This window comes from Vanessa tameamea, chromosome 5, assembly GCF_037043105.1.
Source record: "Vanessa tameamea isolate UH-Manoa-2023 chromosome 5, ilVanTame1 primary haplotype, whole genome shotgun sequence".
In the NCBI taxonomy this organism is placed as follows: Eukaryota; Metazoa; Arthropoda; class Insecta; order Lepidoptera; family Nymphalidae; genus Vanessa; species Vanessa tameamea.
Window position 1 is genome coordinate 4,419,323 of NC_087313.1, and position 21,449 is coordinate 4,440,771.

A 21,449-nucleotide genomic window follows, 5' to 3' on the forward strand; every position below is an offset into this window, starting at 1 on the left:
ATCATGCCAATCCTTTTTTTAGTTTTTGACAGACTTTCCAATATAAAAAAGATCGTCTTATTAATGTGATAAAAATAAATAATTCCCAAGATTTTTTATATAAAAAGTTAACATATGTTGGAGGAAATTCATATACTCGTAATAGGTATGTTCTAAACTTAAAACTACCTATATTTTAAATTTAACATTAAATTATTGGTCTTTGATGTATTTAAAATTAATATAATATAATAAGAAATTAAATATCAAATTATAATTGGAAAAAGAGGAAGTGGTCTGAATATTCTATTTTTGAAAGTGAAACTTTTTGGGTGCGTTGTGAATAAAAAATTCAAAGTCAAATCATTAAAATTCACATTTAACAGTCACGTTTCAATATGTTTTCTTCGGTGTTGTTAATATGTATAAGCCAAGTCACATACATAGCTCCTTTAGCTTTTATATCCTTCCACGTAAGACGTAACACGCGGAAGGATGCGGAAAAACGTAAACGATTTCGCATAAATGAAATTTATTGCCATCTTATTGAATATCGTAACAGAAGAAACTTCGCCGCCTACAACAAATCAATTTTATTTACGTATCTTTATATATTCCATAAAATTTAATGACCGAAGCTATTAACTCCCAACGACTTAGTTCAGTGTCGTTAAGCAATCAAGCGCCTCTCTTTTGTTTGTTCTAGTGTTTTACAAAGACTTTTATTGGTGCGGATAAATTTGTTATTGAATACAACGATATGATTAAGAACGCCATAAAATATTAATCCTATTGTTAAGTTTTACAAAGTAATACTTTTTATATTAAGTACCAATTTAAGCTATGGTTAAAATTGCATAAAATAAAACATGTTTGGTTCTTTGAACGTCAAATGGAAAATCATGTTTTTAATTTAAAAAAAAAGAGAACTTCGCACCATCGAACTATGCAGACGACAGCACCGTAGACACCTCATACACCGGCCGTGCTCATATTTCTCGGGAAAACGTCGAAGAAAAACGGAACAAACTAGTGTCTGAAATCGAGTCTTCATTAAACAAAGTCTCGAACTGGGGTCGGCTAAACCTAGTCCATTTCAACCCCAATAAGACGCAAGTTTGCGCGTTAACTGCTAAAAAAAAACCATTTGTCGTATCTCCACGATTCGAGAACATTCCGTTAGCCGCCAGAGCTGGTATCGGAATACTTGGCGTCGATGTTTCGAGCCTCGTTCAGTTCCGCGGTCAATTATAGGCAAAGCCAAATTGGCATCAAAAAAGCTCGGTGTGCTCAGCGACGCAAGACAGTATTTCACGTAGGCCCATCGTCTAAGACTATACAAGGCGCAAATTCGGTCTCATGTGGAATACTGCTCTCATCTCTGGGCGGGTGCTCCGCAGTATCAGCTCCTTCCATTCGACCGTATCCAACGTAGAGCGGCTCGAATTATCGACGTTTAAGCCCTTTCCGATCTGCTTGATCCTTTGGCTTTGCGTAGAGATGTTGGATCGCTCTGCATCTTCTACAGAATTTATCACGGGGAATGTTCCAAGGCATTGTTCGGATTAATCCCGGCTGCTGAAATTCACCTTCGGACATCTCGTCAAAACTCAAAATATCACCCACACCACCTAGATGTCCGAAAGTCCACAACAGCGCGATTTTTAAGACATTTTCTGCCTCGCACAACCACTCTGTAGAACCAGCTGTCGCCGGCGGTTTTTCCGAACCGATACGACTTGGGAACCTTCAAGAGAAGAGCGTACTCCTTCCTGAAAGGCCGGCAACGCACCTGCAATCTGCACCATCAGGGAGCCTCCTGCTCGTTTGCCACCTGTAACATAAAAAAAACACAAATAAATTCGAATTATTACTTTATTTATTTTTTAATTTAATTATGAAATAATAGTCATTATTGATAAAAACTTACACAACTAAAACATAATATTTTATCCTATCGATATAAACACATTTTTTTACTAATGTTACCAGTATTTATTATACATAATTGTTGAATATCATTTAAATAGTAATGGCAATACTTCTCAACTAATTGGTTGCCTTTTTACTAGTTTTTTTCTGAAGTGATAACCAAATATCATATAAACTACATAAACAAAACAATTACAATATTTTATTTACCATAAATAAATAATCGGATATGAGTTTTCAACCTACCATTGACTATATATTTAGCTATACATTAGCGAGTGCAACGACCTCTGTAATGAGCAGGTATGGAACAATACGTGCTCACCCTCGGTTAGAGTAAGGAAATAAGTGGTGAGCCCTTTCAAACCCACACACCACTTGCGCTGTTTCGCGCTAACCGATAAATCAGCTCGATAGTGTTCAAGTTGTAGATAAAACGCTTCGACTATTGTTTACGCTTTTTAATTGTAGAGCTCCAAGTGTTTACGATTCACACATGTGCACGTTATAATAAAAGTCTAAGTGTAAACGCATAAAGTAAATATGTGTTTTTAATTACGAGTTATGTGTTGTCTGGTTTTAGCTTAATTTCATTGTTTTAATTCAAGCTTGTTAAGAGTTCGTCGGCGTATTGTATTGTTAATAATTTTGTAAATAGCAAGAAACATTTGTTATTATTAATTAATAATAGAGATTGCATTTTAAATTAATATTTACTTTTAATTATTTTTTTTTTATATAAAAATAATGTTTATTTATGTCTCGTAATAGCAGTATTAATGTATAAGTGTATCGATTTATTTTGCGGTTTCGAAAAAAAGGATTGTTATCATGTTATGGAGGTGTATACTATTGTGAGCGGGGTTTCGAGCCGAGCCCACCATAAGTCCCTCATTACGATGGAAGAGTAATTTCACCTTTGTGTTGCGGTTGACATGCTATAGTAAAATACAGCCCTTCATACGACTTTCATTCATCAACGAACTTCATGTATTTATTCATAAAGCCAGACTATCAATGTCTTAAGAATAATCATTACCAGTAATAAATCAAGAAATGGCATATATCAGTAATTTTTATTTTAATATAAAAATAGCAGTAAAATACGTGTAGTTCGCAAGAAACTCGAACTAATTAAATTACAATCTCCACTTGATATCATCATTCATAAATAAATAATAGGCACGAATTTAACCTAACCTACCTAATAAAATAACAGCAATCCCGGTCTCGGCATTTTTCGTGAAAATTTAATTAATCGATAATTTCGCAACACATCGACAACTGTACAACACTAAAAAGTTTCACCAGAATGAACGAAACATAAAATCAACGGTAACGACCCAAACACGTTCGACAATATTTTCGAATAATTTATTTTTTACATCTGTTTGGATAAGAATAATCGCAATTATTGTTCTTTTTAAAATATATATTACATTAGAAACCGTCCCGTTACAAGTTTAATTTTAAGAAAATCGTTAGATAATTTTAATGTGATCATAAAAGTGGTCCCATACGTCGTAAAGCCCTCTGCAGGGTAATCTAGCCCAGCTTTAATATTCTGATACGAGAAGACATAAACGATTGTGATATAAGTTGTGGAGACGAATATGTGTAAAATTATTTTATTTTTAACAGGCAATACATCAGGCCGTCTCTTGGCTGTATTTTTCAAAACAATTTTGTTTTTAAAATCAAATAGATATAACTACTTTTGTTTTACTGCCGGTCTTCCTCCACTCGTAAGGAAGGAATACACATGTGGAAGAATATCAAATGATGATTTGGAGCAGCTTGTCAACGCAGGTTATTCCTTTGTCGTTGAGATAATTTGTAAACATTAATTACGCTCATAGAAATTCATTGATGTCTACAGATTTTTAAATTGCGACCTTCGGTTAAAATTGGCGCGTTCTATCTGCGGGACCATTTCGATTCTTTTTACTGATCGTTAAGTTACTTCGATAAAGGCACAGACAAACATTTTAAAATATCTATATTATTTCACGCAAATCTATTACAAAAAAAAAATACTGTTGTTATCTTTAAAAAAAAAGAAACTACTCTCTTTTTGATTTAAATAATAATTATTCAAAATAATAGAAATTCGAATTGTAGGTTTTTGGTCGGGATTTACAATTCGCTATAACATCTACTAAAATAATATTAATAATTATTTTTTAAATTTTCAAACAATTTTTACAAGTTCACTGTATTCGAAAATGCAGCAGCAAATTAAATTGATAAGAACTTTTAGGTAACGTTTTTTTAAAATAAAAATGATTATATTTCCAAACTAAAAAAAAATAGTGTCATGTATACGAAATCACGATGTATAAAAAAGAGGGTATCGTTTTTATTTTTTTATGAAATTGAAGCTAAAAATTTTAACTCGTGTCGAAATTTTTGTATAAGTTAAATACTTGAATTGAGCTGCGGTACAATTTTTTACTTCAATGGTATTTGCGGTTTATATCATATATTTTATACCGATAATGTCCAATTTCACGTTTCAATTCAAAGTAACTCTTTGAAATGAAAATGTCAAATATGTAATAATCGTTTTCATATTTAGTAATAATGTTAGTTTCGTTTAAATTTAGATTCGATCGCATGAGGGGTAAGGCACGTGTTAGGTACCTCTGTCCTTCTTTCTGACACCGTATATGCACATTGATTAGTTTAATAGTTAAGAAGTTAAATCTTAAGAAACAAACAAACTTTTCAGTTCGGATTATTTATTCCAGTAGATACTATCCAAAATAATACATTGTCTTATGCAATATAATGGCTAATAGTAAATCGTTTTAAGTACCGAACCCTTACATAGATACGAGATTCGTTCGGCGAAGGGCGTCTGGAGGTCTCGCATGAAAAGACGAATGACACTTGTTATTTATCGAACCGCCCGCCGTAAAACAAAATGTTGAAGATTTATTCTTGTAACAGCGAAAATACGTGGACAAAAATGTCTGTTAACATTAACTCATTCTATAAAAAGCAAGCAACACGGCCACAATATAGATTGTTTCAGTTTTTTAAATAATCTTGTTTAAGTTACCTTTGTAAGGAACAGTGTGACAAGCTTATTTATAACAAAAATCATAACAATGAAATATGATTTAATATTTAATCATAATCATACTGTTATGTAAATAATTCACTATTTGTAACAATGGAAAGAATTGGTACTGAATTATTTAACAAAGTTGACATGACTAACTATAGTTATAAGTCTGATGTTACGCCTTCAGTAGTTTACTCTGAAGCGGCCGTAATTCCACCCTCTAAAAGTACTCATGAGAGACAGGCATCAAAGCGTCTTAACCCTCTCAATATTTTCAAATACGTTCACGCAATCTTAATTTGTTTTGCATTAAAGCAAAAGATAAAATGACTATTTAGTTAAATAGAAAGTCGATGTATTTAATTACGGTTTTTATTCGTCGGTGGGCTAGATAAAGTTCCTTTAAGTGTTTAAAATAAATTTATATCTCGACGAAGGAATGTAGCGAGGCGTTGATCCCTCAGTCCCGCTTCTGCATTCCAAAAAGATAACACATTATCAAGCCAGGACACCTGGTGTCGTACAATCAAATACCAGAGAGATGTTTCCTAACGACTATTTACATGAGGTTTATTTAATACCACATTTCTGTAGAAACAGACTCAGTTTGAATTCCCCCAAAGTTTGTTAGAACAAAGTTCGGAGCATTAAAATGTTTACATTTTAATATATGTCTTTGTTTATACAGTCTTTATTGTTCATAGGATTATACTCATTTATTCGGTTAGGTGCCTTTTTAAATCACAGAGCATAATAAAACGTATACAATTTGATTGTCGAAGTCACAGCGTGTTCTTTAAGTGTGTATTTTTGTCCTCAGAACATCTGACGGCGCTATCATACCAGTCTCAGAACAAAACAGCCGTTCTATTCTCCCAATTATATCGGAATCATGCTTCACGTACTCATACGCCTCTCGGTGCTCTGTATGACGACATCAGAATTCTACTAAAACCAGGCCTCGAAGATGATATAGAGGGAGAAGATTTAAGCACCATACCCCCAAAAGACTTGGCAACGGGCACGAAGAAGTTCTTTCGAGACGTGTTCCCTGTAGCTTACCAAAATGTTCTTAGATTGGACACAAAGCAATTTACATCAGAATATGAAGCATGTTTAAAAGATGCTTATGATGCGGTGCAGCCGTTCGGAGAGGTGCCCCAACAAGTAAGATTTATTTTTATTTATTTGCATCATTAGCTATTAAATATAAGTACTACTTGCTTATAGATATATTCACTTACAAAGACACACCCTTCCACGGTTAATTATCGACGTGAATTAGTAACTGCTTACAAGATGTCTTGGTGTGTGTGAGATGTATGTGTAAGAATAAATATAAAAAAATACAAATTAAATTATATTTATAATGGTAAAATTTAAAATGGAGGGGCATTGTAAGAGAACGAACAGATCTACCCTTGAAACTAATTAATGAACACTATAATATTTATCATAATTTAGGATAATAGAAAAATAAATGAGATTTCTTTTTACACGATAAAAAAACATATAATTTTTGTAGTAGTATTTAATAAAAACATCCTTTAATTCGAACAGCTAGGAGCATCATTGTCACGGTCACTGGAAGCGGCACGTGCGCTGCTCCAAGTGCTCGCAGTGGGGGCTAGCGCGCTCGCTGCTAGCGAACAAGTGCTCTCGAATTCTAACGACGAGTGTTCTTCCAAACTGCTACGAATGGGTGGCTGTTCCCGTTGTAAGGGCCACGATGTCAGCCCGTGCAGGAACTATTGTCTAAACGTTGCCAGAGGGTAAGTTTATACTTGATGTGACAATTAACAATGGATTATGAAAAATACAGATTAGAAATTCTGGTACTAAGATCAAAGTAGTATGGTTGTTATTGTAATTGTTAAGAGTAATGAGCTCTTAGCCAGAGAATAAGCGTGCTTCTCATTGAACTCATTTTGAAGATATATTTTAATATAATGGTTATTCATACTTTATGGAAAAGTAAAGCTACTCTACATTCGAGATTAATCTCACTGTGGAAAATTATGAGTGGATCGATGGATGTTTACTTTACAAATAAAATCGGAATTTTACGACCTAACATCTAATAAAATTTAAACAACATATTTATCCAAAGTTTTACTTACATAAAAAAAGCATTTTTGAAATATACTAGACTTTTTTTTATTGATAAAGTCAATTTTTTTTGTACCTGTTTTAGATATCATAAAAAGGCAAAAAAACCTTATAGCATAAGAATTTGTGTGCCATAAATGTGACTAAAAAGAGTTCGTATTTAAGATATGATCGAATTAAATCCAAGGATTTCGAAAACACACAATACTATATGTATGTTAATGTATTACTGGACGGTAACTTCTAAAACAAGTAAACTAAGTTTTGACGTAAAATATGTGTTATTTCTTAGTTAACAGAATGGCAAACTAGAAACTCGAAAATGCTTTTAGATGCTTAAGAAGTTTTTAGTTTGTTGTTTTTATTTAAAACGCATAGACTTCATAGTCACGTTTCATAATTAAGTAAAGATATACTTGACTTTGAATTTAATATTTTATCTTGTTCTTACCATATATATAAATACTATATATATAGTATGTTTTTAAATTATACTATGTTAGTAACTTTTTTATTAAACCAAGAGCGTAGTATCGGGTAATATTTATTTTCCAATGAGATAGAAATGCATCTTCAATGCTTCCAATATTGCTTTTGGCGTATGTATCTTAATATAAATATGAGCGTTGAACCTTTTACGAGATCTTAAAGAAATTTTGAACGAAGTATTTTCAAACCATTTCCATAACACCGCTTATCCATTAAAAATAAATATAATTGACATGACTTTATTTTTATAATCCGTATTTATGTAAAACAGTTCTTTGTTTGTTCGTATAAAAGAATCAAGTAAATCTTTTTTATCTTTGCACGCTTCTGTCTATCTATTTGTATTTTTAATTAGATCGAGTTCACATGAGTCGATTTTCATTATCGAAAGTGATTTGAACACTTTCAACGAGGCCGGACAGACTTTCAATCAAATTGAAGCAAAAAGATTGTTTGAATGAAATGTTAACTTTTTCATTCGTTGTATTTTTTTTTCTTTAGCATTTAATATTAGTCAAATGAAATCAAACCTTGTCCGGATAGCGAGTTTCATTAAGAATTTATCTACCAATCTTATTTATAATTACTCTGAACCTCTTGTTAGCTGAGGACGAGTCCGTTAAAGGAATATTAATATTGTATAACTCAATTATGACAGTACTTCATTTTAATACCTATACTTCCATCATTTCACAAGAAAACAAGCGACATTCGACACATTTTTATATGATTATGTATTTTAATAGTATTTTATAATCACGTGTATTAAATACAGAAATCTTAATAATTTAAATTTATATTAATTATAGCCACGATTTCTAGAACATTTCATTATTAAATTTTTAATCATAAAAACAATAAAATTCTCGCTACTTTATTATATTTTATATCCTCTAATAGAAAATACAATGTATCGACTGTTGCTTGGAAGCGGTCCCTTTCTAAGCAATAAAACCTCAATATAAATATTCAACTATTTTTATTTCTGTATCTTATTTTATGTTTATTTCTTAACCTTATTTTAATTTTTTGTAATACAATAAAGTTTATAGTATTGTATTGTAAAATCGATAAGTAATCATAACATATAGGCAATAAATCTGTATCTAAATTTAATAACGCAATTTTATATAAGAACACAGTTTTTTTTCTATATATAAGTATTACTCTCAAAGCTCCAAGACTATATACACATATATTATGTAGGTATCTTGTTTTCATATTTTCGCATTCGGTTTATTTTTTATAACTATTTTGCTACGAGTGGTTTACTAGAGGTTATATTTGCTCACAGATGCATAGGCTCATTGGTGGTTGAACTGGACGCCCCGTGGGCTGGGTACGTCGAAGGAGTAGAACGGCTAGCAAGAGCTGATGCAGATACTGCACTGAGAGCTCTTGAATCTAAGGTGTCAGAAGCCATCATGCACGCGCTCGAGAACCACGTGATTTTGGAGAAGAAGGTCAGTAGATTAATCCGGATGTTTGTTTCGTTAGTGAATAAAAGGTTACAACGTCGCCAAACGTGTGTTGTAAAACAATAGAAATTCTTCTTCATCGAATATCTTTTATAAAAAAAAAAACAATGTTATGTAGAAATTTAAAACAATTACTTGTTAAATGATTGTTCTGGAAACTGTGGCTAATTGTCGTCGAAACTTTTCCCAGAATGTCTCGTTGAGACGCGAAACACGTTTGGAGTGTAGTCAGAGTCAGCTCGGATCTTGAAACAACTTCCAAGTTTTAATTTATGCACCACTCTGCACATACATTTGAATGCTCGACATGTTGCCAAGTGTTACATAAGTCACATCTTTATACCAATTCTGCTCGTAATTAAAATATTTGAGGATACTTATCTGAATCGACTAAAGTCTTTTGTCTTTTTGAAAATTTAGGCTTACCGCTTTAAATTAAACGTGATAAAATACGGTAATAGATCTTTTTGATACATTAGTTTAATACTTAAACGTTAATTAAGATCAAATGACAATAGATTTTAATAATTAAACGCCATTGCTTGAATTTATGACCCGTATGCAGCAAGCGAACTTCAATATCAACTTATTGAGTTAAGTTCTCAACTAAATTCATTTGCGGTTGTTAATTACGTTGCAACAATGAGAAACAAACTTTCCGAACTCGTTATAGAAATGTTTGAATGTGTATTTCGTTCGTGTTGAACTAGATAATTTTCAACTCGATAAAATATCATTCTCGATATAATTTCCCCTGATTTACCGCACTACCGGAAACTTATAGGAGTGTCATATTTTGCACGTCACGCTATTTTAGCGTGAAATTGTTACAATAACTGCTGAGATATGATTTGTAGCGCTTGTTACACGGACGCGTAGTAGTCATTCTCTAAAATTGTAGCTTCATCGCCCTCGGTAATGTCTGCAGTAAAGTTATCAAACGTTTCACACTGTTGCCGTCGCAAAACTTGGCAGGACGCCACACAGAGAGGGAATAGCGTTGAACGGAACGTTTCCATCATTTCATGGATATCACTGAAAGTCGCATTCGCAATGCGTATCGGAATTATAGAACTTTAAACCTTTCAGATACATATTATTACTATGATTTCGAAATAATTTTATTATACTATAAAACATTTTACGACATGACCAAACATTAATCGAACATTTTCGTCAAATTCCTTCGGTCTTTGTCCCGATTGTAATCAATTGTTTTGTTATACAATAAAGCGCATCGGTACAGAAATACCATTTCAAAAGCCAGAACAGTTCATCGTGCGCTCGTAAAGCTTAGAATCTTTCTTTAGATTAAGTTTACGCGATGTTATGAGACCATAAAGATGGTGGAATGAGTCGTCGTAGGCGAGGCAGGTCAGACGTGGGCGCGGGTCGGCCGAGCCCATGTACTGCAATACTTGAAGATTCTACAAGAAGTTATAATCCCCGTAGTAACATATGTATTCATAGTCGAATTGTTGAGACTGCTTAGTAGTTTGTCGATTGACAGACAGTTACATGTACTGGTCAATGCTTTATCGCTAACATTAAACCTTCGAATTCTTGGTTCGAACAAAAATATTTACGCTTAAAAGTTATTTTCACGTATATCAGTTAGTAGCACGTCATTCTCAAAGTTATAGTTTTATAACTTACCTGTATGTGATCGGTCCCCTATAGGTGTGTCGCGGGTTCAATACAGACTTGGCCTATTATCTCAAAAAAAAAGCAAACTATTAGGTTGAACTATTGGGTCCGTACGTTCAAATAGGTAAAACGAAATATTCCTCCATCAAAGTTTTCTTAATAACATTTTGATATTTTAATAGTTTTGTAGCTGTACTTAGCTTATGTCTTTAGTTAATTAAATACTATTATGAAATTTGAGTTCAAATTTGCTGCGCGAATCTGTTTAAATGTCGCCATATCTGTTGTTTGCATACGGTACATTTTCGGACGGTCATTGACAATTAACAAATAACTGAGTTTATCAGAATAATACCACTTATCTCAAACCGGACTATGTAGTCTCGTGCAATGTCATATTGAGCAAACAGTGTTATGATGTAAATATAGCAAAAGCAATAAATTACTTCAAAAGGAAATAATAGTTATCCTCTCGTCTGCACAAAGGCAATGAACCGCCAGCGACATGTTGTCTCAAACTAAAACGACCTCTGATAATGTTTCTTAGTCATTGTTCCTTTAGTCATCCATTCATATCGTTATAACACAGCCAGTCTGTCGCCTTACATAGAACCAAACAAATACCTTATACAAGCATTTCATTGATAAAATACATTACCTACTCACGACGGTCGTTACTTAACATTGATTAAACCATAAAATAATATTAAAAGATTAATATCATCGATAGAATCCACAAAAAAATCCTATAATATAATAAATGTGAAAGTTTATGTGTTATTATTACAAAGACCGCGGAGAATATAGCGAAGTCGTATCGGATAACAGTTTACATCGTTGCAATGTATTTCAGACGTTATCTAGAAACGTGTTTCTGTTTTTGTGTCGTGTGCGTTATCAAAGTATTCAACCGATTGTGTTAAAACTTTGTTCGGTACGGTGCAGTTGCTATTGACACTTGCAAGATTGTTTCAGGCACAATATAAAAAGGTACAATACATAGCGCGCGAGTCGGATCCGATAACGGATCCGGTAACGGCAAAAAGATTTAAAGAAGCTTCATAAAGTTGCAAATAAAGCATAGCATTAGCTTTAGTACTACATCAAGCTTTAAAGTCAAATTTATGAGACACATATAATTCTAAAATAAAAGTAAAGCTTAAATTACTCCTTATTACATCAACTATCTGCCATTGAAAGTCTCGTCAAGATCAGTCCAGCCGTTCCAGAGATTAGCCGGAACAAACAGACAGACCGACAAAATTTGTAAAAATATGGTTTTTTGGTATAAGTATGTACCGTGTATACATACATATGCATTTAGTAAAAAGCGGTTATTTTAATATTACAAACAGACACTCAAATTTTATTATCTATATATATATATACAGGGTTATTGGTAATTCGACGTATTCCGGTTAGGAGGTGATAGGAGTATATATATATACACAGGGTTATTAAGGATAGGCCTGTGATAAATATTAAACATACCGATATAATTACCGACATCCGCTAACTTTCACCTTTGATCCGAGCTATCTATCGCGCGGTAACAAAACCGGTCGATTTAAAACTCAGTAGTGGGCTGAATTTATCATAGCCGTAAAGAAACTATTGAAGGTCAATAAATAAGTGTGATGCGGCGGTACATCAATAAATCGCGTGTCGGTTTCGTCAAGAGTGGCGCCTACGCCTGTCACGACCCAAGCTACGAGCTTTCTTGCTATATTTATAAGATTTTAAACGAACTCACTGTGGTCTGATAATATGTTTTTTAAAATATTTTTGTTAAATAATATTTAAAAAAATATAAATTATCAGCTATCAAAATTTTAAATATAAATCTCATTTTTAAATGCTAGATTAAAACGACTATACTAAACGATATTGATGATTCATAAAATCTTACTTATCAAACTTTGTCTAATATAATACCATCGAAACTTCAGGATTATAACGATTGCAAGTAATATACTTGCAAATTTTGCTTAAATATGACAGATAATGTATATAAATAACGTATCTAATATAAACATTTTATGCTAAATTTTAATATTAAAGTATTTAAAATATTAATATTTAAATATTGAAAAGGTAGTTTCGTTCAAATATTCGCTTATTTCTCGTTTGCGGTATTCAATCGTGAAAGCGGGCGCGTGGGCGGGCGCTGGCGCTACTCACCTGACGCCACCTTGCCGGAGAGCAGAGATTGCCTTTTAACTAGTGTAGTCGCATCGCCCGTGTCAACGACTTTTTAATATGTTTTTACATTATTTAGCATATATTCTCGCTATAATCATCTGATATGTTTATTTTTGAACGTAATTTGAAGATTTAACATATATTGCATACACTATGACCCCTGTCCCATTTATATAAACAAAACTTATGTATTAGTTGTGGCATTGGATGACAATAATTATTTGTTTTTTGATTATTATGATATATGTGTCATGTTATAATATATTTTATAAAGTCAATGTACCCAAAATATACGATCAATGAAAATAACCTACGTTAGGACGAATATCTTACTAAAATATTTGAATATAAATAAAAAATTAGGGTTATGAATTTATTTTAATACATTTCAATTAACCCGCTTGGACATATTAATACGAACTATAAAGTACAATAAATGAATTAGACTCCTAATTACAATATATAATATTTTAATAAGTGTAACGTTGCAAAAATTAATATTAACGTAATTATTAAAATTATATTTTAAATATAATAGTATTGTTAAGACTAACTCCAAAACGACGTTTTTCTTTGCCAAAAATTTATTAAAAAAGTAAAAGTTTATTTATGGAAATCAAAATTGATGGTGAAGATTCCAAATTCAAACCATTATTAACCATTATTCAATTTCACTTCATATGACTAAGACTTGACAAGGATGAGTCATAGCGACACATATATTAAAATACAAATAAAATATCAAATTAATATAAACTTTATTCTGATAATAATAAATTGGCAAGTTATTAGTCTATGAATTATGTTGACATATGATTCGCTCTTTTAAAGAAACCTGTTGATAATTATTTTGAGTGATTGCTTTTTTATTAATTTTATATATTAAAATCATTTAGAGATATTAAATTGAATATTTTTTTATGTTACAAACATGAAAAGAAGTAAATAGTTAGTTCTGATTTAATACCTCATTGTTTCAATCTATTGTTGGAAGTGATGTAACTATAGGCACAAGGCACATAACATCTTAGTTGTCATGATTTGTGGCGCATCGGCGATGTGGAGTTGGTTAATATTTCTTACATTGCCGCTGATGACCACTAGCCATCTAAGATGACAATCTTCTATTGAATCTGTTATTGCTAAGATAATTCAAATCGCTTTCGATTTAGCAAGTGTCGACTAAACATGAGTGCATGGAACATGTCTGACAAGAGTGATCTTGTACGAAGCTTAAGAGATGACAAAAAGCATGTAACGTACTTTACGTTAATCTTTATTAATAATAATTAAATCAGCGAAATTTGTGTTAACTCAAAAAATCTTTTTAAAAATGCTTTGTTGATGCTAAAGCCTACCTAATTTGATTTATATTCCACACGAGCGGAATGGCGTACAAAGGCTCGTAAATTCATATAAAGAAACACTATAAAATATATATCAAAACTTTAAAATAAATACAATATAAAATGAAAACAGCTGAATCCACAGGGAGTGGAACCTGAACCAATGCTATTACCATGAAAATTGAAAGTCAACATTTCACCGAGCGACTTCGAGCCTTTTATAATAAAAGCTTTTCCGAGCTCGTAAAACTGCTTTGTGGTATAAACCTCTTTTATACAATTCTGGTTTAAATCACGTAGCATTGATTGTTATTATAAATTTAATAGAGCTATTGAATTAGATGGAAAAGAAAGTATGTTACATCCTATAAGGCGACATTTTATCCTATTGTCTAAAGACGACCTCCGTGGTCGAGTGTGTACACCGGTTTTCATGGGTACGCCACTCCGAAGTCCCGGGTTCGATTCCCGACCGAGTCGATGCAGAAAAAGTTCATTAATTTTCTATGTTGTCTTGGGTCGGGGTGTTTCTGGTGGCGTCCTTACTTCAGATTTTCCATAACACAAGTGCATTAGCTACTTACATTGGGATCAGAGTAATGTATGTGATATTGTCCAATATTTATTTTATTATTATTACAATGAAGCTAATTACATGGATTGATAGTAACCAAAAGTACACATATCGTACGTAAATACGTAGGCGCATAATTAAAAGAACATTTCAAATGAAATCTCACACGCATAAATGTAAAATTTAATTTGACTTCTGTCTGGCTGCCAAAAGACGAAAGAAGGCTTATAAATAATAGCCGTTGAACAAACGATATCAAATTACGTGAAAGAATAATATAATAAAATCCTGACCAATTTGGTTACGACAGCTTTCTTCAATAAAGACTAGGTATAGAATAGTTTGCTGGGGACAGACAATACATGCCATCACCCGTTCCATTGAACGGCACTCAGACACGACTGGACTTTCGTGCTTTCCGAAGCACAGGATAATTTCCTAAGTCCAACCTGAGAATAAGTAATAAACTATAATAAATAAATAAAACTCTACCCGAATGGTTCAAACAATGGGTCTAAAAATAATTTAGTTGCTTTTTTCGTCATCGTTTTAGTTTAAATGAAATCACAACTATTCAACACCTAGTTAAATAATAATACAAAGTATTTGTAACATATTCGTATTGTTGGTAGAGCTCAGTGTGACTAAAAAATGGTACCCCGGAATTAGTGTCCTTGGTGACTGAATGACATAACGATCGTGACGTGACTCAACGGATGTCTGTGTTTTGTCTGCGCGGGCGCTAATACGACACCATTGTCTTTGTTATGTGTTTAGGGCATTGTTACTCGACCTCTTTCAAAATTATCCCAAGCTGTTAAAACACGGCTATTTAAAAAAAAAATAATTCTGATATATAATATTTTATAAAATCTCATATAAGTCCATTTAAGACTGATTCATTGCTGAAATATATATTTATATATAGTAATTTTGCTATAAAACCATTAATGTTCGAGATTAACATATAAGCCGCGGGTATAATCTAGTCTTAACTATAACGACGAGAATTCACTCGTAAATACCGATTATATTTCCAATTTGTACGGAGATATAATTAATTGATTTTAATTCACACGTAACCTGCCGATAGACTAATAATTGATAATGCCACCAATAATATAATGATTCACGAATCTGGCTTAAACTAATATATTTGCTGTTTCACAGCGGATGCTCGTTTGTTGGCAGTATTAGTCGTAATAAATTGAATGTGCTAGAAAACCCATAAGCCGATCATCCGACATCATAGCTCGTTATTCGTTATTACTTTTTTATTTCAATTTCTATTCATACCAATAAGTTTATAAATATATATTGCGTTTTTTGTGCTTTGAATTTACAAACCAAGGCTTAAAACTCGGTACATAAACATACATAAACAGCCTGTAAATTTCCCACTGCTGGACTAAGGCCTCCTCTCCCTTTGAGGAGAAGGTATGGAGCATATTCCACCATGCTGCTCCAATGCGGGTTGGTGGAATACACATGTGGCAGAATTTCGTTGAAATTAGACACATGCAGGTTTCCTCACGATGTTTTCCTTCACCGCCGAGCACGAGATGAATTATAAACACAAATTAAGCACATGAAAATTCAGTGGTGCCTGCCTGGGTTTGAACCCGAAATCATCGGTTAAGATGCACGCGTTCTAACCACTGGGCAGGCTCATCTAAAACTCGGTACATGACCTAAATATAAAGGTAATCAATAAAAACATCGGTAAAGTACAGGCACAAGGGACATATCTTAGTTCCCAAGGTTGTAGTATATTAGGAATGGGTAATATTTCTTATAGCGCCAATGTCTGTAGAAGATGGTGACCACTTACCACTTATCAGGTGGCCTATAAATCGATTCTATTTTGCGATTCTTATAATCAGAATAGGTTTTATTTCAATAAGAATATGATATCGATTATGTTCGTTGACAAGATTGCCGCGAGTTTTGATAAAATCATTTGTTTCTAGAATAACTTATTCTAAGCGTCCATCGTCTTTCATTATAAAATATTTGATCACGTGACATATTAAAATAAAAGTAATTTCTATCTTTTGGTGTTTTCTTTATACAAATTTTAAAATCGTGGCGCTTATTGAGGTCGATTGACAGTTTATTCCGTTCTGGTTTTCAAAAAATGTAAACAATTTTTTAGCTTTCTCAATTTTTTCACATTTTTATCACGCAACGACATAAAACTCCGGGCCTTTAATGTCATAAATATCTTTGCCGCATTACGGCCTAGGAATTATCGCTTCTAATAGGGTTGTCACAAAGTTACATACGTTTGGTAAATTGCAGGACGATTTTAGACATAGTACATTATATAATGTGTACTCAGAATTTTGTCTTTTGTTTGAAATGTAACCAAAAAACAAAAAATATTAAGAATATGCTAAAAAAGTTTAGAATTTTCGCGTTTCCTGCGTGATGTTTCAAGGAAACATAAGCAAACTATATCTTTTTAAGCTGGACGTAATCAAGAACCTTCAAAAGTTACCACGCTCCTTGTGGGAAATCTCCATAAATCTTCACGGATCGTAGAAGCTACAGATCTATTTGACATGACGAATATGTGGCCCCTTTTGTGCAGCTCTTCATTATCGATAGAACTCTTCTCAGGAAAGAGAAGAGTTTTATCTCAATCTCAACTTCACTGAAACTTCTTGATCTTACTCTTCCGTCTCCTTCCACCATTGTAATAAAACAAGTTCCTATCCATGTACTCCGCAAAGAGAAGCCGTGCTATATAGTCCCTCGAACATTCCAATCTGTTTATCAGAAAAGTACCAGGAGTGCCCTATAACCCCATCGTCACGTCCGGGAGTACTCAAAAGAGTACCCCCGACCATCCCCAGGGTACACCACGAAGAGGTGACTGACCTGTATAATATTTAAATAAAAACATTTTAAGCATAAAACTTTTATAAACTATATTCAAATAAAAATAAAAAAAAAATTTAAACAGAATACGTGCAACTTCGTAGGTAGTCATTTGAACATATAAAATTTAAGATCATGGCATCAATAAAAAAAGAAATAGCCGAGAGTCGATTAATAAGTTCGATTTAATTTTTTGTCACATAGACTGATCGATCTGACGCAACGCCGGACGCTGGTTTATAAATTTTAATTATATATCAAACGCCCACACGCCAATATTTATTTAAAATCAGTTACTGCGATCTACTGACGATATTTTATGGATGGTCAATTATTTCGTAACCGTATCTAAATTAAAATATAATTATATATAAAATACCTTGGCATTTTTATATTTTTTCTTAATAAAGCTAGACAAAATATAGAAATGAATTTTGTGTTCGTTAGTTTCGTTTAGGGTTCAATAATTCCACGCTAAAAAAATACCAGATTATATTGTAACTTATATAAGATAAAAAACATTTTCTATGATTGAGTCTTAGCGATATCAGAAAGTAACATTGCTATCATGGAAGTAATTAAATTATAAATGATTTTAGATCGTTAATACATGACATCTCATTACCTTTTAAAGAAGCCCGCCTTCAATTACGAAGTAATAACTAAATTTAAATATCGATAAGCTACTTAAAAGTTATCCCATTACATAAGTATTGATTGATTGTCATGTAACTTTCCAACTCTTATTAATCTATACTAATATATAAAGCGGAAGAGTTTGTTTGTTTGTTTGTTTAAACGCGCTAATCTCAGGAACTACTGGTCCGATTTGAAAAATTCTTTTTTTGTTGAATAGTCCATTTATAGAGGAAGGCTTTAGGCTATATAACATTACGCTGCGACCAATAGGAGCGCAGCGACAGTGAGAAATGTTGCAAAAACGGGGAAAATTATTCACATTTATGGACTTTCGATGCGTGCGCAACATAAACGTTTTAAGTTACTCAAAAAATGTGTATGAAAGATATATTCCTCTTTTAATAATAAAAAAAAAGTCCGTGACACTATATGTCTATTTGTTAAGAGTGTGCTAGCAGGCGGGGCGCGGCGGCGGCTGAGGGGGAGGCGGGTCAGCCCCGCCGCCGCGCTCGCCACTCTCACCCGCGGGTGTAGTTCTGCGAAGTAGCAATGCACATAACGACTTAAAAAAATTAACATTCTTAATAGTTAAATTATTTATCAAAATTAGGTTTTGTTATCAGCTTATTTGCTCATTATTTTTTATCGTTTAAAATCGACTACATTTAAATCATAATCTGCTGTAGTTTTAACTTACGATATAAGATAAAATTTCAATGAACATTCCTTCGTACTTTGCAAGTAAACAATTCAAACGTTTCACGGTATAAATAAGGTATAAAAATTACATTACACACGTAAAAAAGTTCAAAATGGCGAGCGATACTTTCACCGATGCAGATTAATCATCACTGAGAAAATAAATTATGCAAATAAGCAAATAGGTGAATATCGATTAAAATGACTACACAAATAAATTAGTAGTTCAATATTTCAAGTAAATTCTATTACGTTCAAGCATATTCAACACGGTTGTACTATAATCACCTTATGGAATAATAACACCAAAGGAGAAACAATCTAAACTTCTTATTGTTCGGTTTGTTTATCTTATTACGTTTAAGTTAATATTGTTTGTTTTCAACCGACTTCAAAAAGGAGGAGGTTATCAATTCGTCTGTATTTTTTTGTTTTTTATATGTTTGTTACCTCATAACTTTTCACTGGATTTTGATAATTTTTTTTTGTTTGAAAGGTAGTGCTTCCCGTGGGGTCCCATTTTAATTTTATCCTGTTACGATGATGGTATCCCTATGAAAACGATATAAGTCTTAAATGTGCATTATGTATGTGCGCGATAAATAGGTGAATAACTCAAAATTGTGCCAACCAATTTTAATGATTCTTTTTTTATTATAAAGGATATACTTCAAGGGTACTATGGTGAAAGTTTGGTAAGGTTCTGAGCATAGGATCCATGACAAAGTAACGGTACGGAAGGGAACGGAACAATTCTAAGGAGCACGTTAGCGATACTCGGCCGAATCTTTTAGAAATAAAAATTTTGACAAAAAAAAACCGACTGCAAAAGAGAAAAAAAATAATATGCTCTAAAAAGTAAAAAATAATTGCTTATTATTCTACAACTTAATAATCAAGTAACTTATTCTACTTACCAATATGTAGGTACGTTCTGTGTTTCCACGCAAGGAGATAAGTATGTACCTACCCACTTTAAATCTAACTTAACACAAACCTATGTATAACAAACAATGATCACAATATTTTTTAGATTTATACTATGTAAAATGAAATTAAAAATATTTAGACTATTTAAAAGTCAGCAAAGTTATTACGATAATATATTACAGTTAAAATTATTGTTATTTTTGGAGGCGGTGTCAGCCAAGGTAGGTTTGTAAATATATGATATACTCCAAATTTGTAAATCTGGTCTATCGATAAATACACTTCTTCTTGATGTTTTTTTAAACCCTATACGTACATAGTGGTCCTATATAATGACAGAAAATTGGAATCAAAATTGAGTGTTTAAGCAAACATGTCTACCGTCAGGTATTACAATTCATGAACTTTTCTCCTAATCCAAGACAAAGAAAAGTCATTCAGATTTACTATTACATTTCCTGTTGAACGTTTTGTTTGTTTTGGCAGAGTATGAATTTTGTTTGTGATTTATTTATTTACAATTGACTTTTTCTTTTGTCTTACATCCAGATGTCGATACACCTGCATCGAATTGTTAACAAAAAAAATATTCGCAATCGTACACTATTGTACAATATTTCTTTTATGTTTAAGAAAAGGGTTGTCATAATTGACCGTATAACAATAAGCAATAAAAACACAGAAGTTGGTAATTTATTTAGACAAACTTTACCGGTAATTTTAAGAGGAACTAGAGCAGACATTGTAAGGTCTTGCCTTAAAAGTTCACCGTTATGGAAATTTGTCCATACCTTAAAACTATCTACGAATATGAGAGCACATTTGGGGGGAGGAAGTACAAATTTTCCTTCAAAGTTACTTTTAATAGGAGATGGAAAAGTACCTCATTCTGAAAATAAAATTGAAATTGATCGCGATTTAGGAGAAAAAGTGACTAGCATAGAGGATTTAATATCAAAAGTTTACCCTAATATCGTCGAAATAGAAAATAAAGATTACCAATGGATGTGTCAAAGGGCAATATTGGCGGCGAGAAATAGTAGCGTTGACGAAATTAACGACCTAATTTTAACCAAACTTCCAGGCGATATAACTACCTACACATCTATTGATAATGTAATGGATCAAGAAGATGCTGTTCATTACCCACAAGAGTTTCTCAATTCTTTAAACCCGAGCGGCCTTCCACCACATTCCCTGAAGTTAAAAATAGGTGCTGCGATAATTTTACTCAGAAATCTTAAACCACCAAATTTATGTAACGGGACCCGCCTTCAAGTAAAATTCCTTCGCAATAACGTGATCGTTGCAACAGTTTTGACTGGTCCGGCAGTTGGTCAAACAGTGCTTATACCTCGCATCCCAATGATTCCAAATGATTTACCTTTTAATTTTAAAAGAATTCAATTTCCCATTAAGTTATCTTTTGCCGTAACCATTAATAAATCACAGGGCCAAACATTTAAACACGT

General features: G+C 32.6%; 1 protein-coding gene across 1 annotated transcript in view; it reads left to right on the top strand.

The window, feature by feature from the left end:
- Dally (division abnormally delayed) overlaps positions 1-21,449 on the top strand; it is a 98,389-nt gene that overhangs the window by 68,711 nt on the left and 8,229 nt on the right. Inside the window, exons 3-5 of the mRNA XM_026628808.2 lie at positions 5,802-6,148; positions 6,542-6,753; positions 8,874-9,042. Coding sequence (XP_026484593.1) covers positions 5,802-6,148; positions 6,542-6,753; positions 8,874-9,042 — 728 coding nt within the window. The remainder of the gene's footprint in view (positions 1-5,801; positions 6,149-6,541; positions 6,754-8,873; positions 9,043-21,449) is intronic.